Source organism: Lupinus angustifolius, chromosome LG03 (genome assembly GCF_001865875.1).
Source record: "Lupinus angustifolius cultivar Tanjil chromosome LG03, LupAngTanjil_v1.0, whole genome shotgun sequence".
NCBI classification, from domain to species: Eukaryota; Viridiplantae; Streptophyta; class Magnoliopsida; order Fabales; family Fabaceae; genus Lupinus; species Lupinus angustifolius.
This window is the reverse complement of record NC_032011.1, coordinates 15,631,091-15,653,837: the sequence shown is the minus strand read 5'-3', so window position 1 is coordinate 15,653,837 and position 22,747 is coordinate 15,631,091. Positions and strand designations below refer to the sequence as shown.

Genomic DNA, 22,747 nt, shown 5'->3' with positions numbered 1-22,747 from the left:
GAACTCTAGTCATATCTAATCAATAAGAGATATAATAAATAAAAACCAATAACTATAATTATTATAGAAAGATAAATAATAAAATGATAAAATATTATACAAATAGTAATATACTCTTTAGTTTATGCACTAGAACCTTAAGGCCTCAGGGACTGGTCATGTTACCATTTGGACCATGGTTGTGGGACCTGACTATCTATTGGGCGAGCATGGGTGGAAAATTAGTTTATTAGCTGAGAATACATGTTTTTTTGGTTTCCCACATGTATCATCGCACTAGAGGCAATCCTGTCCGAGCCAGAAAGATCTACAGGTACATGAGGCTAACTCTCCCAGCGGATATTTTTTCTATCCACAAGACTCGAACCCAAGACTTTGCTTAAGGGGAATCAAACATGTATTATTTGAACCAACGTCCGTTAGTAGCTAAGAATGGATGTTTGCTTTGCCTATATAACGAGCAGTGAGCATATATATATCATTCTCTTAATTATTATGTGTTATGTTTTAATTTTTTTATTTGACTTAACTATATATAATATTAAATTTTTAACTATTAAATTATTATCTATAATTTAGAAAATGTGATAGTGATATAATGTTTTTTATGTATTTTTATTGTTTTTAATTGTATAGCAGACATCTTACTAAACTGTCCTATCTATGTTTACAGTTGACAACATATAGTATTTCATGTATTTTTTATAAATGGATATGTGCATACCCATCCTAATTTAGACGATATTGTATGTGCATAAATATGGCAGTTTAAATTATCAATGCTACTCTTCAAACACAAATTATTTAATATAGTAATAATTTTTTTCGGTTTGCCATTCTTTTGAATGAGAAATTTGAAGGAGTATTCATGGTCAGTAGTTTTTCAATAAAGATAAATTAAGAGCAGATATATGGAGTTTCAATGAGAGTCTGAGTTAGCTTATTTGTAGGGATTAAATTAAGACGGTGTGTTGATTTTGGGTTATCCTTAGAAAAGTCACTAATCAAATTATTAACTTTAACTATTGGCTCAGCTTTTTTACTACAAAAAGTAAATGCTTTAGAATTATAAACAGATAATTAGTAATATTTTAAAAAATGAAGATAACATTAATCACTACTTTTACAATTTAATCCTTACTTAAATAATTAGATAGATAATAAGTGAAATAAAATAACTATTATGAGAGATAAAACTATAAAAGAAAAATTCAATGAAAAAAGGACAGTCAATGCATGATTTTTTTTGAACAAAGGTGTAACTACACCCGTAATATATTTGTAAGCAGTAACATACAAAAGGACCAAGTTAAACATTTCTAAATCTATAGTTGGGCATACACCCAACCTATTCCAAGTATAATCCTCAATGAGAAAGCTAGGAATTGAGTGCCAAGTAAAATTTGTTTTGGAAACAATTCCAAATGATGCCAATTTATCGACACAAGAATTATCCTCCCTATAAATATTAGTAATGTGTAAATTCATTGATGCAAGCTTTGTCTTGCAAGTATGTCAATCATTGATAAGTTTCCAAGGAGCATTGGATTTGCCACTAAAAATGTCCAGCAGCATCATAGAGTCACATTCAAACCAAATATTCAACCAGCTTCTTTTAAAAGCCATGTTTTACAGCATGAATTGCTGAATGAAACTCGGCACAAAAAGTGGATTGAATGCTTAAGTAGTTGGTAAAACCAGTTAGGTAGAAACCATTATGGTCCCTGAAAATACCACCTCCTCCCAAATGATCAGGAGAGTCATGAGCTGCTTCATAAGTGCTTACCTTGATCCAACCGATTAAAGGAGGCAACCATATAACTTCAGTAATCCTAGGAGCTTTGATGAGGTTGATGGTAATACTAAAGCTTTTAAGGATGATCAGATCATTTAAAGATGGATTATTAGAGGCAGAGGAGGAATTTCCAGACATAAATGTTTTCCTTTTAATCTTTGTAATGGCTTGGGATAAAGGAACAACAATTCCTTCAAATCTAACCTAGTTTTTGTAGAACCATATAGTGCTCAGGGTATGGACCACATATGCAAGCAGAACCTCCTTAACTTGAGAATTTTGTTGCTTTGAACAGTTCAGAATAAGGTCATGAATTGAAGAGGTATCCAGTTGAGTGGAGAAAGTGTTTCTAACCCATTGTCAAAGAGAAGAAGTATAAGAGCAGTTTAGAAATAAATGATCAGCTTCTTCCAAGTTAGAATTACAAAGATTACACATTGAAGCCATGACACAACCCATTTTTATCAGGTTATCATTTGTATGCATTTTTCTATGCATGAGTCTCCAAGTAATGAAAGACTTTGAAGGAGGAATATCCAAGGACCAAATTATCTTACACTCATTAAGTTGGACTGAATGTGGAATGGTTGCCTTATGAGCATCTTAGAGAATTAGAATCCCATCATTTGTATTTTGTCACATTAGTCTATCCAAGGTGCCTTCTCTTTTTGTAGTAGCAATTTTCCTAGTGAATCTAGCCATAAAACTAGGGATAGCCCATTTTGTACCCTAGGTGAAATTGGCCACAATAGCAAGAAGAGAGTGATACATATCCCGAGGAATATTCATAAGATCAACTAGGGGCTTACCTATCCAATTATTCTTCGAGAAGTTGATTTGTTGACCATTGCCAACAAGCCAAATGGAATTCATGTTACACATCCCATTTGTCCCTAATCCTAGGCCATATAGAATATTTAAAATATCTAGTGGAAGGAACGGTCAATATATGAGGCTCCCATATAATGAGATTTTGAAATGATAAATGTATGCAGCCTTATCCCACAAGCGTTGAAGTTGTTTCAAGGATTTGAACTCGTGATCAATCAGGACATATTAGTTAATATCTTATGAATTAATTAATATCATGTATCATAAGTTAAATAGAAATTGACATATTAATTACATTTATATGCTATATAATCACATTTATTTAGGAATAGAGTTAATAACGCATTTTAATATCTTATGGTGAATGGTAATGTTATTTATCTCTAAAATATTTTGTTATAGAAAATATAGATAAATGTAGGATGAGGGCTGAAAACAATGTAATATGAAAGTATTTAAAGGATTTTGCAATTCATGGAACTAAACGTAAAACATGCTAAGTATATTATCACTAAATCAACAAAAATAAAAAAATAAAACATGAAAAGAATTAACTCAACTACTAGTTTTTGGCCACGTTTTATAGTTTGTAATTAGTAAACTACAACTAAAAGAAAACAAAACATATTTTGGTTTGAAAGTATTTAATAACGTCAAATATTCAATTAAAAATAATAGTTATATTATTTATTAAATATAAAAAGAAATAATGAATGAAACTATGTGCCTTTGAAAATTATTGATACTACTATATAAACATAAAACATAAATAAAAAATAATTAGGTAATTGAATATTTTATATATTTGAGTTTGCCATTTTCTTTATAGTTTGAAACTATGAAAGCATTGGTAATTTCAAAATTGTATATTTATGAATGAATGGTAAAGTATTAGTGGTTTCAAAGTTATTTCAAATCTTATACAAAGAATATGATGATAATTGTTTCAATAGTATTGATGGACTTTTTATTATATAAAATTTTAGACGATAACACAAGGCCAATTTTTTCACCTTCTATCTTCTCTCAATTTCCACAACATCAATTTTTCACCTTCTACCTTCTCTCTCTTTCTCTTTTCCTCACAATCTCATTTTTTTTTAATATTTTCTTTCTCTTAATTCCCCACTAACTTGAAACCATTAAAATTCTACTATTTTTTCATTCTTAGATCTTATGCAGTTCTTCTCAATTCTATAAGGTGACAATTTTTTAGTTTTCTTCATTTTAGTTGTTTTTTCATTAGTTTTAGTTGATTATTTGTGTCGTTTTGTAGGTTGATTTTGTGGTTAAGAAAATAGCTTTAGATTAAAAACTTCACATTTTTTGAAGAACTTAAAAACAATCAAAACTAAAAGATTGTGGGGCTTATTCTTTTTTAGAAGATAACTTTTTTATAAGAAGTTCTAATATTTAAAGAATGTATGCTCAATCTCAAATAAAAAATAGAAATGTGAATCAACATACTAGTTTACATAAATAAGATTGAGTAGAAAAATAATTAGTAATAAAGCATAAAAACTAATAAAGTAAGACTTTCGCACATGTTTAGAATTTAAAAACTGATAAAATGATATATTTAGTTGAGTTTAATATATTTATTCAATATAATTTTTATTTTTTACATTTTTAATACACCATTCACTATTTATGTCTATTAGTATTATGTCTCTTTTAAAAGTCAAATATAATTGACAAATGACAATGTTTAACACTCTGTGTATGAAAAATTATTTTATTTATTTAATTTTCTTATTGAGAGTTCCCTTTTTTAATTCTTAAACACACCGGATCATGTGCGGGAGCACATCTACTGTACCATAAAGTGTGACACTCTATATGGTATTATTTGTTATTGATTGTAAAAAATGCATTTAAGTTAAAAAAGTAATGATTAAGTATTTTTCTGACCAATCATAAATAATGACACATAAAGTGGTACACTTTTATGGGACAGCCGATAACATTTCTCACAATAGGTATTTATGTAGAGATAATATATAGAAGATTAACAATATATTAAAAGTTCAATTTTAATTAAAATTTATTGCTAAATAATATTACATATAAATATTATTAGCAATTTGGGTTAAGTTCATGGGGTCTGCCCATACATTTTGGACGGACAGAACATGAAAAATGTGTTCATCCATCCTAAAATATATATTTTTTGTTCGTATGCATTTCAAACAAGCGGGCAGGGCGGCTAGCGGACATTAATGAATACTAGAATAAGAAATTGGCTGAGTCAAGTATAGCAAGAGTATTCTTGTTCTCACCGCTCGAGTAGAATGTAGTAATTTCCTAAAATATAATATTTTATCATTTAACTACATGTCCGCTTTCTGCATAATAAGGTGTTATATTTTGTGTTTTGAATCTTACTGTCATTGTTCATTCATATAATCTCAAGTATAATAACATGAATTTACAATATTTCAGTAGTGAAATAAAATATAAGAGACAATATATAATATCTTATAATGTTTCATGTACTAGATCATTGTAGTTTTTGTTTTAATTTATGGCAGTCTACAAGCTCGCTTACCCATATTTAAGACAGACATGATATTTCATGCCCTACTTAAAAACGGGCATGCTTTACGTCTAAACCAATTTTTGTGGATATGAATAGGCAGACTTAATTATCACTACTAATTACAAACATAAATGTATCTTGCTTCAAATATGCAGTGGTTGTTAACTTTCAGTACGGGTTTTTCTCTTATGATTCAAGGTCTTTTTCACAATTCTTAAACCAGACTTTTCAATTATAAGGAAGGGTAAGGCACAAGAAAACAACAAAACTGAAATCAGACTTAATAAAAGAAGGAAACGCTAGGTCCACAACTTGGTAATGGCATGTTAAAAAACATGGAGGTATCAATCACTTTATTTTTCACTCCAAATACTTTTATATAAAAATCTCTTTAGAGTTTGTTTCTTATTTTTCTATATAATTAGAAACAAAAAATTCAAACACTATACACCAAATCCTTTTTATAAAGTGAAAAGTTAGAATCTGCCTCTAATTTTATCAAGTTAGATTCCCTCTAGAATTAATATATGTTGTTTGTAGTTTTTTATTTAAATAATATTTTTTTATTAACTTTGCGTGTTCATAATTTTTAATAATACTTGTTTTATTTTATTTATGTTTTAAATATTTTAGTATAAAAAATTACTTTTATAATTACTTTATATTCAAATATTTTCATAATCAATATCTATTAAGATTTTATCTGAATTTTAAAGAATACACGGGATAATTGCAACTTATAAATATAAAGTTTTAAGACAGCATTTTGCACAGAAAAATAATATGTTATAAATAAATAAAAAGAGACATAATGATACGAGAGTGTAAGAATAATTTAATATATACTGTATTTTAATGATACGATTATTTCAAAATTGAGTGAATCAAGGAATTAAAGTAATATATAATTTAAATAAAAAATGGTGGACTTATTTTTTAGATATAAATAATTTTATATTTAATCTTCAGTACATTGTAGCCACTCATGAAATAATTCTGTGGTGAAAATGAAGGTCAGGTAAACACTTAATATTTATCAAATTTTAATTTAAAACCACTTTTTAATTCTAATTAACGAAATAAATATTCATTTTTTAAAAACAAGGAATCAGAAACTAGATAAGAAAAATGACCTCTTATTAACAAAATTAAAATGTAATAGAATAATTTTAAAACACAGTCATAAAAATAAATGATTTTTTCTATAGCAATATAATTATAATTAAAAAACCAATATGAAATTGCAAGAGAGAGTTGAAATCTAAACAAAAAAACTTTATTTCTATATTAATTCATATAAACTTTAAACTGAATCAAAGAAATCTGAAGAAACATGATTCGAAACTAAATAAATAAAAATACTTTCTTTCAAAGGTAGCGTAATTCATACTTAAAATTTAATACAGAAAATGTAATATCAAAATATAAGTTAAGTATTAATTTTCTCTTTCATTATTTATATGGTTAAAAATTTAAAAAAATCTAAATTTGTAGAACATTCAGATGCCCTGTAATAATATAAATATAAACTCTTTAAAAAAGAAAGCAAGCAATATAAATAAATGAAAAGGCAACAAAAAGAATTTTTTTGTACCAACTGCTATATACCATTTCCTAGCTATGCCACTAATATATGGAGGAATCGTATTATTATCTATACTAGTTATAAAGAGAAGATATAAAATAACTATTCATTAAATATTTTATATTTCCTATTTAATTTTTTATAACTCTTAATTTCATTTTCTCTATACTAATACAAATAAATATAAAATAACTACCCATTAAATATTTTATGGTTCCCTATTTAGACTTTCTAATTTCATGTTTATGTGCACTAACCTACACTAATACTAATAAACATAAAATAACTACCCATGAAGTATTTTATATTTCCCTATTTTATCTTTATAACTTCTAATTTCATGTTTATCTATACTACTTAATAAAGAGAAAACACAAAATAACTACCATGGTATAATATGTGATTCCATATTTAGCTCTCATTATCTTCTTATTTCTATAAAAAAAAATATTATCTTCTTATTTTGCCATCATCATCTTCTTATTTTGCCATCATCATCTTCTTATTTTCAAAGTGTATTTAAAAAATTGAACATTACACCAAAAAATATTTGATATCATCGATCAAATAAATTCAATTATAAATTACAAATATTTGATATGTAAAAATATTATTGACAGACACAAAGTACATGTCACTAAGTTAGAATAAAATAAACTAAATTCTATTAAAAATTTATCAAAATTTTTAATGAGATATTTATTTCTCATTAATAATAAAAAATGAGACAAAGTAATAAGCATGAAAGATTTCTTCTGGACACCATCAAGTCTTTTTTTCTATCATCATATGATGAGGTGTCTATTTTATAGTTATCAATATTTATCTAGTTCAATCATAAAAAGTAATGAATTAATAATTATATCACACATACAATTAAATCAGTTAAAATTAGAAAATATTAGTTAAATCTATCATATTGGCGATTTAAAATTGGTTTGTGCATCAAAAATTTCAAAACAACACAAAATATTCAAACTTATACTCCTTCTAACATGATAAAACATTATATCACTCCAATAATAATAATTGAGTGCTATGTTATAAATGATAATATTTATATTTATAAATTTATGAATACTTTTTTTGTACTATTAAAAATATTTCTTATATTTTTTGGTAGGAATCTAATCCATTTTAAAAATCGTGATTGTCCGTCCCAAAAATTGCCGCTCAAAGAAATCGAATTCTTAACATTTTGATTTTTCTGAGATCTAATAGAACATAATATCACTAGATCAATGTCTTATTGATAATTTATCAAAACTCTAACAATATAGCAATAATATAGTGATATATATAGGGAACTCTTATAACCTATCATAAATGGTTATGATTAAAAGTTAATTATTGATCACATGACAGTCATGTGTATGTATCTTTTAATCTTAATCATTTAATCAAAATTCAATGATACATATTAAGTGTTCTCATTTCTTACAACATCGTATTATTCTATATATATATATATATATAAATAAGTTGCTCCCTCAATTTTGAATATATGTTTTGGCATTTTGCATTTTTTCCTACGTCAACCCTGAAAATATGTAAAAGCACAGTTACTGAATTAAGTCACAATAAGTCTTTACCACTATCACTCCATTGCATGCAAATCAATTCACCTTCTCTATAACAATTCTCTCTCTCTCTCTCTCTCTCTCTCTCCCATTCTAATCGACCAGGTTCTTCACGTTCTCCTTCTTTCTCCTCTTCACTTTTCACTCAAACTTCTCTCCTGCGTGTGTATTTATTTACTTTTCTTTTTCATTAAACTTGAATGCTACATGGATTTTTTAGTTCTTTTTTTAAGAACCTTGGAGATGTTAAATTTTGTTACAATTTCGTATCATTTTGCTTTGAATAAGTCCATGGATTTTCACTTGTCTTAAGTTCTTTTAGCGTGGTACTAAACTCAACTTTATTTTTCTTTTATGTATCATTTTATATTCCGTTAAGCTCCGTCTAGTCTTTTTTTTTTGCTTGTGGAGAAGTTTGATTGTTGATATGTTAGAAAGTGGAAATGGAAACTTGTTGGGTTTTTATTGAAAGTACAAAATTTCTATTTAGCAGGAAATTAAATGAATTATTAGTTGGGTGCCATCTAATTTTCATGTACGTGAATATAGAATGAAAATCTTGTATACAATTTTCTTTCTAATTAATAAAAAATAGATATTTCATTCAAAACTCTGATAACTTTTTTTTATGAAAGTTAATTTATTTTTTAACTAGGTGACTTACAACCTTTTTGTTTTCGTGACTTTCTATTTGTGAGTCGGATAATGATCTAGAATTTTAGATGGCTTTTTAGCACTGAACTACAATTTCTTTTTGGTGAAAATTGAAGTTAGTTTTAGATTTTTGGTACTTTATGCTTTTTGTTCCGGGAAAAGATACTTTTTGCAGTTTTGACAACCTAGGTGAAGTAAGAAAGTAACCGTATGGGTCCACCAGGGTTTTGTCTAAAGCCACCTGGAGGAATTAATTTCACTTATTAATAAATTATATTAGGACTGTTTTATCTATATTATAATATATGATTTATTATTAAAAACAACACATCTTCAAATTTTATATAAATATTTCTCTTTCTAAAATAAAAGCTTCTTTTTATAATCTAAGCTAGTTAGTATTATGAAAGAAGCTTATAATCCAAAGAAAGGAAAAAGAAGATGTACCAAATATATGCAAGTTTTATTGTTTTTTTTTAGTATTTTTTTTTCAATTTCTAAATATTATATACAATCAGTTTGAACAAATTTCAAAAATTAATATAATGCAGCAATAACGCTCTACCGTACCATTTCTTGTTTACAACCTATAGGTGTATGTTATTTGCAAATTTTTGTGTTGTGTGTATATATTTGGTTTTTGATTGAGATGAATAATGTTTGGTAAGGCTTTCATTGATGTATGTATGCAATGAGACTCTACTCAAACTATTACTTACTTAGTGATCTTATTGCTTCTAACAAATGTTGAGTTGAATGTAACATAATAATTTGTAAGAGAAAAAATGTCACCTTCATATGCATGTATTCATCTTTACAATGTCATGATTCATATTCACCACAGAATTTTAATAAAATGTCAAAGTTAGTATGCTTGTTTACATCATATATGTTATTTGTTAATCTTGATTTTCACATTGTGGTGATCAAGTGGCCATGACTGAAACATATTTTCACACTGAATATATTATGTGCTCATTTTTTTAGCTTCTAATTAAACTTATCCATTGTAAACTAATTTTGTTATTAGAATATCAAATTATGAACATAACGAAGGACACTGTAGAAGGAAGTGTTGAAGAAAGAAGAGCTAAGATGAATGCTTTTACTCCAAATGGTATTTTGCCTAATAAAGTATCCTTCCTTACTAAGGAGCTTGACCGAAACAGGTGTTATGAACTTGAAAAGAGAGCAGAATTGCTGCTTAATCAGATTCTACCCAACCAATATTCAGAAACAAAGCGAAATTCTATTGTATCTTACTTACAACGCTTGATCATGAATTCTGTCCCTTGCCAGGTGCCAAATTCCTGCTTTATGGTTTTCCTTGTTAATTGTTAATCTTTTTCATATGATCTTATATTAGTGTCTTAAATTGTAATCACAGTAATGTTTACTGCAATTATGTAAAATTGTAAATGATACATTCATAAATTTTTTGATTGGCGAATTTTTATTTGTTAAAGAGGTATCAATTAAAGATACTGAGTTATAATAAGTTGCAAGACTTAAAAAATCAGAAAAAATACAAAGATGATGTGTCTAAGGAATAAAAGTTATTGAAAACAATTTTAAGAGGTATTCATAGGGATTGACAATAAAGTCTGACTAGGGTATTTACGACTTGCCACTTTTGGCATTAATCTAACAAAGTCAAAGACTTTACTTTCGCTTCTTCTACAACCTATACGTTTGAGTTGAGTTAAAAATAATATTATTTATGGCTAACCGAATAGATCATATTGTTCCTAACCATACTATACTTCAAAGCTTCCAGCCTTTGTTGTTGATTGGCATGCCCATATGGATGGTAAAATAGGAAGATGAATATGAAGGGAGGGCAATACTAAATTCAAACCAATTGTATATTAGTTGTCAAACTAAATAAGTGAACATGCAACAAGAAAGGAGGCATTGAGAAGATTATTCTGATTGATTGCTCGTTACACACATAAAGGTCTTCCTCCTTGTGATGAAATGACTCCCCTTTCAAGTAAGGCTTCAATGGTTGTCAATATATGTCTTGAAGGAGTCTCTAGACAAGTGAAGTAACCTTCAAATGAGTTTTTGATTTCCATATGAGATTAGTAAGGTTGGGGATGTACTCCTGTTGGTGTACTTGTTTGACAAGAAACTTGTAAGTTGATTTTACAGAATAAATATTTGATTTGTCATGGAACCACACTCACAAGTCTAGTTTATGCCTCTTAATTGTAACCTTTGGAGATCCTGTATAAAAGTGTTAATTAGCTCATGTTCCCAGGTAAATGGTTGTTTTCATCATGGTAGATTCCACTCCAATGTCCTCTCAACCATCTCCCTAGGTCACTTATGCCGGCATCAATACATAGACTCATATTGTATAACCTATTATACTTATTCATAAGATTTCCATTCTCTAGCCAATTATCTTTCCAAAGTAGAGTGTTGTTTGCATCCCCAACTTTTCTCACATCACCATTTCAGAACCAATGCATAGAGCCCACCCCTTGGCACATCTTGGTTACCTATGTCTCTAACCCAAAGTAAACTTTTTGTTAATGATAGAAAGGTCACTTCCTCTGAAAGGTCAATGTTGGTATGTCCATATTTAGATCTCAAAAGTTTGCATTCTCTATTTCCATTTCCCTTAGAGAGTTAGGTTGAAAATGTTTGTTTTTAACCCCCTAACATTCCATTCAATTGTATTTTCGGAATAGAGTTCACAATGGCTAATGGGGCCTTATAGAAAGATAGCAAGTACACAGGCAGGGATGAGACATACGTCAAAGGAGATATGAGTCTCTTTTTTATGATGATAGTCTTGATTGTAGACATTCCAAAAGATAATTATGGTCGTAATGTTATTGCAGAAGTTACCAAATGCGTACTATTATGTCTGCATTTGGGGTTGAGGAGTTCACTTTAAAACATATTGTGTTGTATGATTACCTATAGTTATTAACAAATAATTTGCGATCATTATTATGTTGTGGGCTGCAGTTATAATACTAGTAAGTAGTTATATTTAGTAAGCTTTTCTATCACTTTAGGGTCTTTCTGGTGAAGTCCCATTCGTGTTATAAAATAGATGTTAATGAATATCTCAGGCCTTTCTAATTATGTTCATATTTGAGCTTACGTATACTATCTTTGTCTGCTATATATAGATAAAAAAGTGGAGTTGTAATTGAATAATAATTTTCTTGTGCCCTACAGTCACACAATTGTAGTAATATGAGCACTTAATAATATAATGGCCATATATATATGTATGATATTTGTGATCTTTATTATTTACTGTCCAAATTACATGTATTAGGATCATCACCCTAAGTATAAATACCTTTTTTCTTCATAATAGTTTTCTGGAGTTTCAACTGTTGGTTTTTAAACTTATATGTCATTCTCCCTCCTTACATAACCTTTTCAACTTCTCAAATATATGTAGATTCTCCCCTTCAACCTATTTTTTCATTATTTACTAAATATTTCTCTAGGGCAAATAAACCTTTCATGTTAGCTTGACTGTAGGTTCTACCAACATTTATTTGGAGAGATAACCATAATAGCTCAAAGTAATAATTTAGTTCGTCATGCAAAGGACAAAAATACCCGTCTAATATGATGTTTTATACAGCTTAATATTAATGCTTGTATGAACCATTTCCTTCCTTTTTGCTACTCCAAGTCTTCATTTTATTTTATTTTTATGAACACAGGTCTTCACATTTGGGTCAGTACCACTGAAGACTTATTTGCCTTATGGGGATATTGACCTAACAGCATTCAGTCAGAATCAAAATATAAAGGATACCTTGGTCCATGAGGTACGGCGTGTTCTAGAAAGTGAAATAAAGAATAAGAACGCTGAATTTCATGTGAAAGAGGTTTGTTACATCCAGGGAGAGGTATGTGCTTCTTATTCATTTTCATATTCCTACCATCAAGTTTATACAGTTATTGATTGTTTTGTCCTTGATGTGTTGTAATAATCTTTAATAGACCTTAATTTAATTTATGGAAGATTCTATGTATACTGATCAAGAAGAAATATAAAACTAGATCTTGAGCGAAAACGTACCTTAATATATTCATATAGAATATGGAGAATGAACTTTATATCATCTTTCATCATGTATTCATCAACTTCATGCCCTTTATCATTGTCTACAAATGCTTGTTCACAAGAGATCAGGTAGGTTTTTTTGACATTCCAAGTCATTATGCATAATCACTCATATAGACTCAAAATCTCTCATTTCTAATGATGTGATATTAACACCTTATTTATAAGAAGTGAATATGCATATTATTTCATTTTCTTATTTTTAATTTTGTCAATCATAAAATAGAAATAAGACTTTTGATATCTATACGATAATTTTTATAACAATTATGTTTATAGTCATATACATTATTACTTGAATTAAATCACTTTAATTCGACTACTAAAAAAAATAACTCTAAATATAACATATTTAAAGAGTACATGTGTGACTCAAAATCTCTTAATTATCTTTCATTGGCAGGTACCGATCCTAAAGTGCTTGGTGGATATATTTGTCGTGGACATATCTTTTAATCAGACTAGTGGTTTATGCACACTTTGCTTTTTTGAGGAGGTGATTCATTTTGAAAGAACTTTTGATTTTCAATCACTTTTTTTTCAAGTCACAAAGTTCTCTAACAAATAGCTTTTTTGTTCCAGGTTGACAATCTAATAGCACATAATCACTTATTCAAGTGCAGTATCATATTGATAAAAGCTTGGTGCTTCCATGAAAGTCGCATACTTGGTGCTAACCGTGGACTAATTTCATCCTATGGACTTGAAGTTTTAGTCTTATACATATTTCATATTTACAGTGATATATTTGCATTTTCTGGACCACTTGAGGTGACAAATAATTAACTTGTTTGCTTTGGTATTGTTACCTATGAAGAAAGAGGTTAATGGCTAATCTTTATGTTAATTATCCTATTGCTTTTATTTCTCAGGTACTTTTTCGATTTCTGGATTTTTTCAGTAAATTTGACTGGAAGAATTATATTATTAGCTTGTGGGGACCAATCCCTATCAGTGCTCTTCCTAATACGATGGGTATGTAAAATTATTTTTTTAATTTTGGTCATATCTCAATCTTCAAATAGAGATATAATATTTCAGATCATATTTAATACATATTTTAGCTCCAATGAAAATATGATATGTTAATTAAAAATTTAAATCTTTATTATTATTATTGTTTTTTTTTCCTCATTATCATTAGTACGAGACATCGTATGAGACATGATATAGAATACCGTCAACTATGTTGCACCTTAATAAAACCATGCACATGTGATTTGTACTGTTGCTATTGACAACAAACTAGCCTTAGTATTTGTGGTTTTCATTATTGTAACAGTCTAAATAGGTGCATAAGTTTGTCTGGCTCTTGCACCTAAAAAAATGCATGCATGCATGATGCACCTATAATTAGGACCATTTATTATGACAAAAAAATTAACCATGATATGTTGTTTTCAAATATTATAACAGTCCAATTCTACATAGATTCATGGTTGCAATTTCTTTCAAATGTGTGGGATGGAATCACCATAATAACATGCATGTTTCTTCATTGTGGCTGATAAATTTTCTTCTTTTCCCTTCTTCATGTAATCAAAATCATTACAGCTGAGCCTCCACGCAAGGATTGTGGACAGTTACTGCTTGGAAGAGATGTTCTTATTGCATGGAAAGCCTGTTATGGTTTTACAAGAAGAAGTCAAGAACCTTTTGTTTCCAAACACTTGAACATTGTAGATCCTTTGTGTGAAAAGAACAACTTGGGTCGTAGCATCAGTTTGGGTATATAACTTCTAAACCTTACTTGTAACAATTAATTTGTTTCCACTTGAAATATGTTATTAGTTCTAAAAAAATCATTTTAAGGATCAAAGAGTTCATTAATTTGTTTCCCTTGAAAGCAGACACTGCATTATGCTGTGTCTAGCTACAATATATTCTTAAGCAAAATAGTCATTTCAATCATTATCTACTTATTTTTTTCATTTAGTTCCCAGTTTTTTTATTTTACTTTCAATTTGGTTCCATGTTTTGCAAGTTATTTATCAATGTGGTTCTTCATAACAATATCACTTTAAACCCTACAGAAAATCATGATGTATTACTAATGATAATCACATGTCACTTATGTGGGCATGCATGGAAATAACATGGCAATGATGTAGCACAACATGTAACACATTATCCTTATCTTTGAGAAGTGACAAAATTGTGAAGTGATACTCACATTGAAAAACAATTTGCAAGATTACATTTATGAAAAACCTGAAGGAAAAAAAAAATCATATTTTACCTATGTTATTAAGATGTGCTTTTTTTAGTTTATTTTTGCTATTAAATGTGGTAATTTGGAGTGACAGAGTCAGAAATTTCTTTATACATTCTCTCTAGATAAGTCTTTTAAGTGATTTTTTTGGTTATAACTTATAATCTACTCTACAGGAAACTTGTATAGGATAAGAAGTGCAATGGCTTTGGGGGCTGAGAGACTAATGAGATTGTTTGATTGCACAGAAGAGAAATTAATAGCTGAGTTTGATTATTTCTTCAAAAACACATGGGATAATCATGGACATGGTCACTGGATAGATTATCACTATCACAATCTATTTATAAGATATAATCCTTCACCAGTAAATGTGATGAATCCTAGTTATTTACCTTTTCCTTCACCACCACCACCACTTCCTGGTTTCCCACCACCACCACTTCCTAGTTTACCTCCACCACCACCACCACTTCCTAGTTTCCCTCCACCACCACCACCACCACCACCTGGTTTTGAACATGCAATACCATTTGGTGTTCCTCAGGTATATGTCCCTTCTGGGAGCTACAATATGCCTTATTCAGGTCATGACAAGAGTAGTGAAGGTTTCTGCTCTGAGAAAAACATGGATGGTGCTTCCAGCTCTTGTAATTCATCTTCTTGGAATAATAGTTCAGGTACTAGTTATTTACCTAAATATTATTGGCATACTACTAAACTTAAGGGTCCATTTCCGAGTTAATTTTAAGAGGGGAATAAATGAGAATGGAAGGCATCCGAGCCCTTTCATATGTGTATTTCGTGGTTTTGAAGTCTTTTATTTCCATTCATTCTCCTCCAAAATTTAACTCGCAAACGGAGCATAACTGTTTAGCCAGAGAAAATGATAGTGATGGTTCTTTGCTAGGTACAAACATTGTTACTTCAAACGTTCAAGATAATCAGTTATCAAGTAATGTGAAATGGCCCATGAGTGTGCATAATTCTACAAGGTTTAGTCCTGGTTCAAGTCAGAGAGGTGTTGATAACCCTAGACCAACATTTCCACCTACTATGACTTGTGTACCTCTCAATCATATGAACATGAATTCTGATCCAACCAATTTGAATTCTGCTCAGATCCCTGTGGCTAACTATAGCAGCCTTGGTGCAACTTCAAATCCTTGTGTTTTAATACCACCAGTTCCTGATGTTTTGAAAGCTGATTTTTTTAGCCATTTGATGAATTTGAACCATGGAAGGCTTTGTGAGAATCCACAACTACAAGGCCATTTTCCTTATCCTCCAGCTGCTATTATTCCTCCATTTCATTATCCTGTGGATGTTGCTCCTATGAGACACTCAGATTTTATGAACAACGTGGCTCAAGTTCCTCCCCCTCCTCAATTATCTTCTATTAGGCCAAACCAATTTCCTAACCATGGCTTCAACCCATCTCGTAAAAAACGTCACGCTCGCAAACATAAAAAAAGTGGTGGGATTGGTACTTTCCTTCTAGACCCAGTGAGTTACCAAGTTAATATCTCTGTAATCTGTTACTTATTGTGATTTTTTCCTTTTCTGGCTTGATCAAGTGTGATGTGCTACATGAAGGGTCTAATACTCTAATCATATGCACTTTTTGTTGGGCATAACTTGCTTTTGATATTGAATTTGCAGAAGAGAATAAGTTATCTTAACAAAAATGAAGCCTCTTTTCAAGCTTCTATATCTGCTAACAATTCGGATAACGTCAACATTGTGCCAGATAACAATCAGGACAAACCAGTTATTAATGATGGTTAGTTTCTTCACTATACCTTTTCAATTTATATGATGTATGCATACAATAAAGCATAGGTAAATGCTTTTGATCAAGGAATTAAAGAGATACTTTTTCTAATAGTAGTATATTCAATATATGAGAGTGTGGCTGCACTAATCAAGAAATAAAAAAGGCAAGTTTTTATTGGAAAGTTTAATATATCACTTCTCTATATGATATATACATCACTTATGAATGAAAGTTTATTATTTTAACTCCATAACCAATGTCTTTGCTTGACTACTATATTAGGAAATCGATACTTGGTTTTGGAATAAAAAATTACTCATTACTTAGCAAGATCATAAAAGAATAGGTCATGATTATAATGACTGACTTGAGTTTGGTTTTCTTGATCCACTTCTCAGGCAAAAACGAAGCATCAAACAAAGGTGAATGCTCACAAAGTGCTTCTAATAAGATGGAAAATGCAGAAGGAGATTCTACAGATCCTTCTCCACATCAGTCACCAACAACTGATTCACCTGGGTAAGGCTGAATTTTCTTTCTAGTGCAATGCTTATTTAACTCCCTCTTCAATAAATGGTTAATAAAATGAAATTAATGTGAAGTTTAATTCATGTTAGTTGTTTCTATTTATAGCTTGGATTACATATAGATAATAATAGTTGGATATTCAATTATTCAGGCCTATAAAACTAATCTTGATTTATAATTTACTTGTTCAGCTCAGTTAAAACCAGTTTTTTCCTTAGTTTCTTGCCATATGTGTTTGTTTTCCTTGAACTCATTCATGATCTCACTAATCAACTTAATTTAGTTAACTTTGTCATGGATGATATGCCTAATATGTATCTTTACAAGTTGCTATGACTGATCCATTTTCTTTGTCATCTTTAGTGATTATGCATTCTTAGTTTCCAACAACATTCTTCGCCTGCATTGTCTAACTACCCTTTGTGGATTGCTATTGTTGAATGTGGCATATTATAGATGATTTTGTGTTACAATCTTTATCAGAATTTTATGTGATCATTATGATGATTTATTATTAGATTCAACAGGACACAAGATGAGCATGTGATAATATTCGACGATACCGATTTTCCGCCTCTGTGCTAAGGTGTGCCATTTTTATGAATGCATGAAGGGATTTTCACAGTTCTGGTAAAATGCACCATCTTAAGTCTACCACCCCTGTCCAGAGTTGCAGTTTTCCTTAGTTTCTTGCTTGAGTTTGTTTTTATTGAACTTGTTCTTGATCTCACTGATGAGATTGTTTACCTTAACAAATTTTAGCAAAACAATTTAGAGTTTGTTTCCTTTATAACTTCTAATATTTTTCAGTATCAAGTTTCTTGTGAAATGTTCTTTATGCAGGATTTTGTTCAATGTTTGAGATTGTTGTGGTTATGTTGAGGCAAATGCGACTGATATGACTGCAATTAACATAGTGATGCGGTTGTGGGAACTTTAAAATCCGCAATAGTATCGCAATTACGATTGCAAACCTCAATTTAAAACAATATTTCTGTTTTTACTGCTCTTAAAATGCTATTTAATGTTGTCATGAGATAACTCTAGATAATGTTTTTCATTCTTAAAACCTATTTACAAGCTGAATATATACAGTGCTATAATACAAACCAACTACTTAATGGAAATTAACTACTTTCCCACTTCTCCAAATCCACTTTGGGCAGTAACTATAAGCAAGTGCAAAACTCCCACTTCTTGAAAAAGACATGCATGATTGAATTACTGATAAAATTGGCATATATTTCTTTTTCAATATAGATCATTATGTTGTTTGCAAAAAAATCATCTTCTATTTTATTACTTACTTTTGTGTCAACGTATGTATCACTTTTTTATAATTTAAAAGTTTAATAATTAAATATTTTTCTAACTAAATACATACTCTTTTTGGAATAACAAATATATTCTACTACATAAATATGCAATAAAAAAAGTATTTTAAGAATTACAGGGTTCAGCTGACCCCACCTTTCCCTTAGAAGCTCCACTGCCGACTATCATTGCCTCTATCTTAACCTTGACAAGAAGATTAGTAATTCTGATGGTTCATGCAAAGAGTACAAAGCATTTTTTTCATGGAATGGAAGACACTATAATTGGATAACCTTGCCCTCTACTCTGTATAACCTGCAGAAAATTGACAAAAACCGTTTAACTAAAAATTAGTTGTATGTCCAAAAGCAGGGATATGTTAAAGACTATCATGTGTTGATGTTGGATACATATCCGATTCGGATATGCTCGGATTCGTGAAAGATACATATCCCTAGAGTATCCAAAAATTAAAAAAATAAATAGATAAAATAAAGATGAAGATACGTATCGGATACGTTTTCAACAAATAAATAATAGGATAAGATAGGATACATTTTATCAATTTTATAATTACTCTACTACATTGTATCTATATTTGTAAAAAAAAGTGTATAAATGTATCATATCCAACACACGTATCTGTATTTGTGCTTCATAGTACTCAACGTTATTATATTTTGTACCCATTCAAAGAGGTTTAATAGTGATTCACAGGGGCGGATGATTTAAGGGGCAGGTGGGGACAGGTGAGGGCAGCTGCCCCCTGAGTTTTTTAAAATGTTTTTTTACCTTCTTATCTTATGAAATATATTTGTTGTCCTACAAAGTGTGTTACTTTAAGTGTCACTTGTTGTGGTTGACCAGAAAAATAATTAATTATTAAACTTTTAAATTATAAAAAATGATACATAGAGTGACACCCTTTTTGGTTTTTGGAATAAGAAATATATTCTCTTTACCTATACCTAAATGATGTCTTTATACAAAAACTCTTTGAAATTTAAATATTTCTCTAATTTGTAGCTTGATAAATAAATATTGTGTAACTTGTATGGTTATTCTAAAAATTATACGTGATGAATCAAGCTCTTAACATACAGATGATGATATTACTTATAGTAATATACTTGATTTGAGTGCGTAATGATTTACACTTGATAAAAAGATTATGTATATATTCGTAATATATATTCTAAGGATGCTTATATGTCATTTAATATTGATAGTATATGTATTTTTTTGTCCAAAAATTTTATCTTATGAATTTTAATGAGCAACAAAAGATTAGTTTAAAATGTCAATTTGAACATTTTTTCTTGGAGTCATTAGTCGTCATTCATGTTTGAAAATTTCTAAATCATTGTTAGTCATATAGTGTTTTATTAAGTTATCTGTTTTATCTTGACTATTGAGATTCAACTACTATATACATATATTTTTCAACAATGAAGACCTATAAACAAAATTACATAGTAAAATAATAAATGAATTTCTTGAATACAACATACGATTTATATGAAAATGAAATATTTGAATTTTTTACTCTAGTTTAGTTATGTGTGTTTTTTTAAATTTTTCATTACTAAATTAGTTTTAATTGTAAATAGTAACTAAATATTATTGCCCCTCCTAAAGTTTAGATCAAGATCCGCCACTGGTGATTCACGACCGCAATTGCGATTGTATCGGCTGCATTTTTCTGCAATACAATTACCACAACCACAATTTAAAACTATTGAAACGAGTGAACTAGATACCTTATGAAATAAATGCATGCAAGATACAGTTTATTTTTAAAGAAAAATATATTCATAAACTTTTGTTATGCCACACGATAACATTAATATAATATACAGTACACACCATTTCCTTTTCTTATAGTCTTGGTTGTATGAATAAAATATTAAGACTGGTTTAGCTATTCTGTTGTAAATTGTAATGCATCTAATGCTACTTGGTCAAGTTCAAAGCATCTTCATCAGGTTGATAGTCACCAATATATTCCATAGCATTGATGGCCTTATTTCCATTCCATTGTGCTCTAACTTTGCACCTTGTATCTCCTTAACTTCTTCCTCTAATTTTTTTGTTGAGTTTATTCAAGTGTGAAATCCCATATTGGATATGCGGGGAGTAGTGAAAGAATTTATAAGAAGGAAAGGCTCATGGAACTAATACATTAAAATTTTGGTTTAAGACATAGTATCTCATTTGCTTCCTCATTGCAGTTTGGTCCAACATATTTAATAGCTGTTTGTATAAACAGTAAAACACTCAGCTTTGGCTACAACATATTGAAGTGCTGAAATGTTGACATGTGAACTTTGAAAGGAAGGGAAGAATTTCAGTTTAAATCACTCCATATCCATAGAAATTATATCTATCTCTAGGTCATCATTATATATAGCTTGATTATTAAAATTACCTTCTTCTCTTAAAGAGATTAAAACTTTTAAATAATAGAATTACTAGAGTATATATTATTTTCCTAAAATAAAAGTGGCAAGAGGCAGGGGTGTTAGCGGTTCCGGTTTAAACCACAAAACCGATGGAACCAAACCAAATTGCAAATTGTGGTTCGGTTCAGTTATTTTTTTAAAGAACCGTTTATGTTCGATTCGGTTTATGGTTTTAGAAATTTAACCGAACCGAACCACATATTAAAGAAATATATACTACGGATTAGAGAATAATGTTTTATTATTGTTTAAATTCTTCAACTAATTTTCTAGTTTAAATTATCAATTTTTGTGTGAATTATAGTGTTATGTTCCTAAATTGTTATTAAGTTAATATTATATATGTTATTAGTTACTAAATTATTTCCTAATGTCGTATGATTTAGAACATATTTTTCAACTTATGTGATATTGAGTTTGAAACTAACATATATCATATATTGTTATACATGTATTATTACGCGTTTATTAATTATGAAATATAAGGTTATAAATGTAACTATTATATATTCTACTAATTGATATANAAAACCGTGGAACCGAACCGAACCATTCAAGAGCAGTTCGGTTCGGTTCAACTCTTATAGTTAAATTTGCAGTTAATTGAGTAGAACCGAAACATATGTTTTTGATCGGTTCGGTCACTAAAATGCACCAAAAACCGAACCGAATTTTTACACCCCTAGCAAGAGGTGAGGATATGATGAATGTATGATTGAATGATTACTTTGCATTGATTGATTGACCAGATTATTAAAGACTTTTTGTATCACTCACAAAACCCTGTACTGTAGAACTTGCTTAATTATTCTAGTATTTATCGTATCGAATTACATGTATCAGTAAAATAGTTAAATAGTGCAATATTTATGAGAAGCACATTTTCTCGTGATGCGTTACTGTGTCATTAGTTATGATTTATACATAATAATTAAATTTTTAATTTAAATACATTTTTTAATCAATTACATCATATTGCACATGAAGTTGCATATATTGTAAGATATCATATATGTTCCTAATATCTATAAACTTCCAGTGTAAAGATTTATGCACATTCACTATATCATTCGACGTTCATTTGAATTACTTACTTTTTTCTGAAGAGTGGGTAATGATTAAATATAAATGACAAATGATGCAGTAATAATATATAAATATAGTTTGTGAACATATAATCCTCGGAAAGCATAGGAGAGATGAGAGATCCCCGGAGAGCACCCCAGAGAGAACCCTGGAAACCAGATAGCCAGAGAGTCCCTCTCGGATCCTCCAAATCCCGACCTTACTCATTTTCCCGGAGTGAACTAAGCCTTGTGAGCGCCCCTTACCCAAAAACCACCCGACTTAGGAGAGTGCCTT

At 29.5% G+C, this 22,747-nt stretch overlaps 1 protein-coding gene across 2 annotated transcripts; it reads left to right on the top strand.

Moving 5' to 3' along the window:
• Window positions 10,019-18,453, top strand: LOC109343514. Of its 2 annotated transcripts, none has more exons than XM_019581849.1 (11): window positions 10,019-10,283; window positions 12,686-12,874; window positions 13,496-13,588; window positions 13,675-13,863; window positions 13,965-14,067; window positions 14,647-14,820; window positions 15,481-15,984; window positions 16,215-16,810; window positions 16,967-17,087; window positions 17,480-17,600; window positions 18,137-18,453. In XM_019581849.1, exons 1-11 carry the CDS (start codon window positions 10,026-10,028, stop codon window positions 18,192-18,194), a joined length of 2,406 nt encoding a protein of 801 aa, XP_019437394.1. In that variant the 5' UTR covers window positions 10,019-10,025; the 3' UTR covers window positions 18,195-18,453. The 2 variants fall into 2 exon arrangements, with proteins under 2 accessions (XP_019437394.1, XP_019437393.1); XM_019581848.1 differs by having other exon boundaries at window positions 18,128-18,453.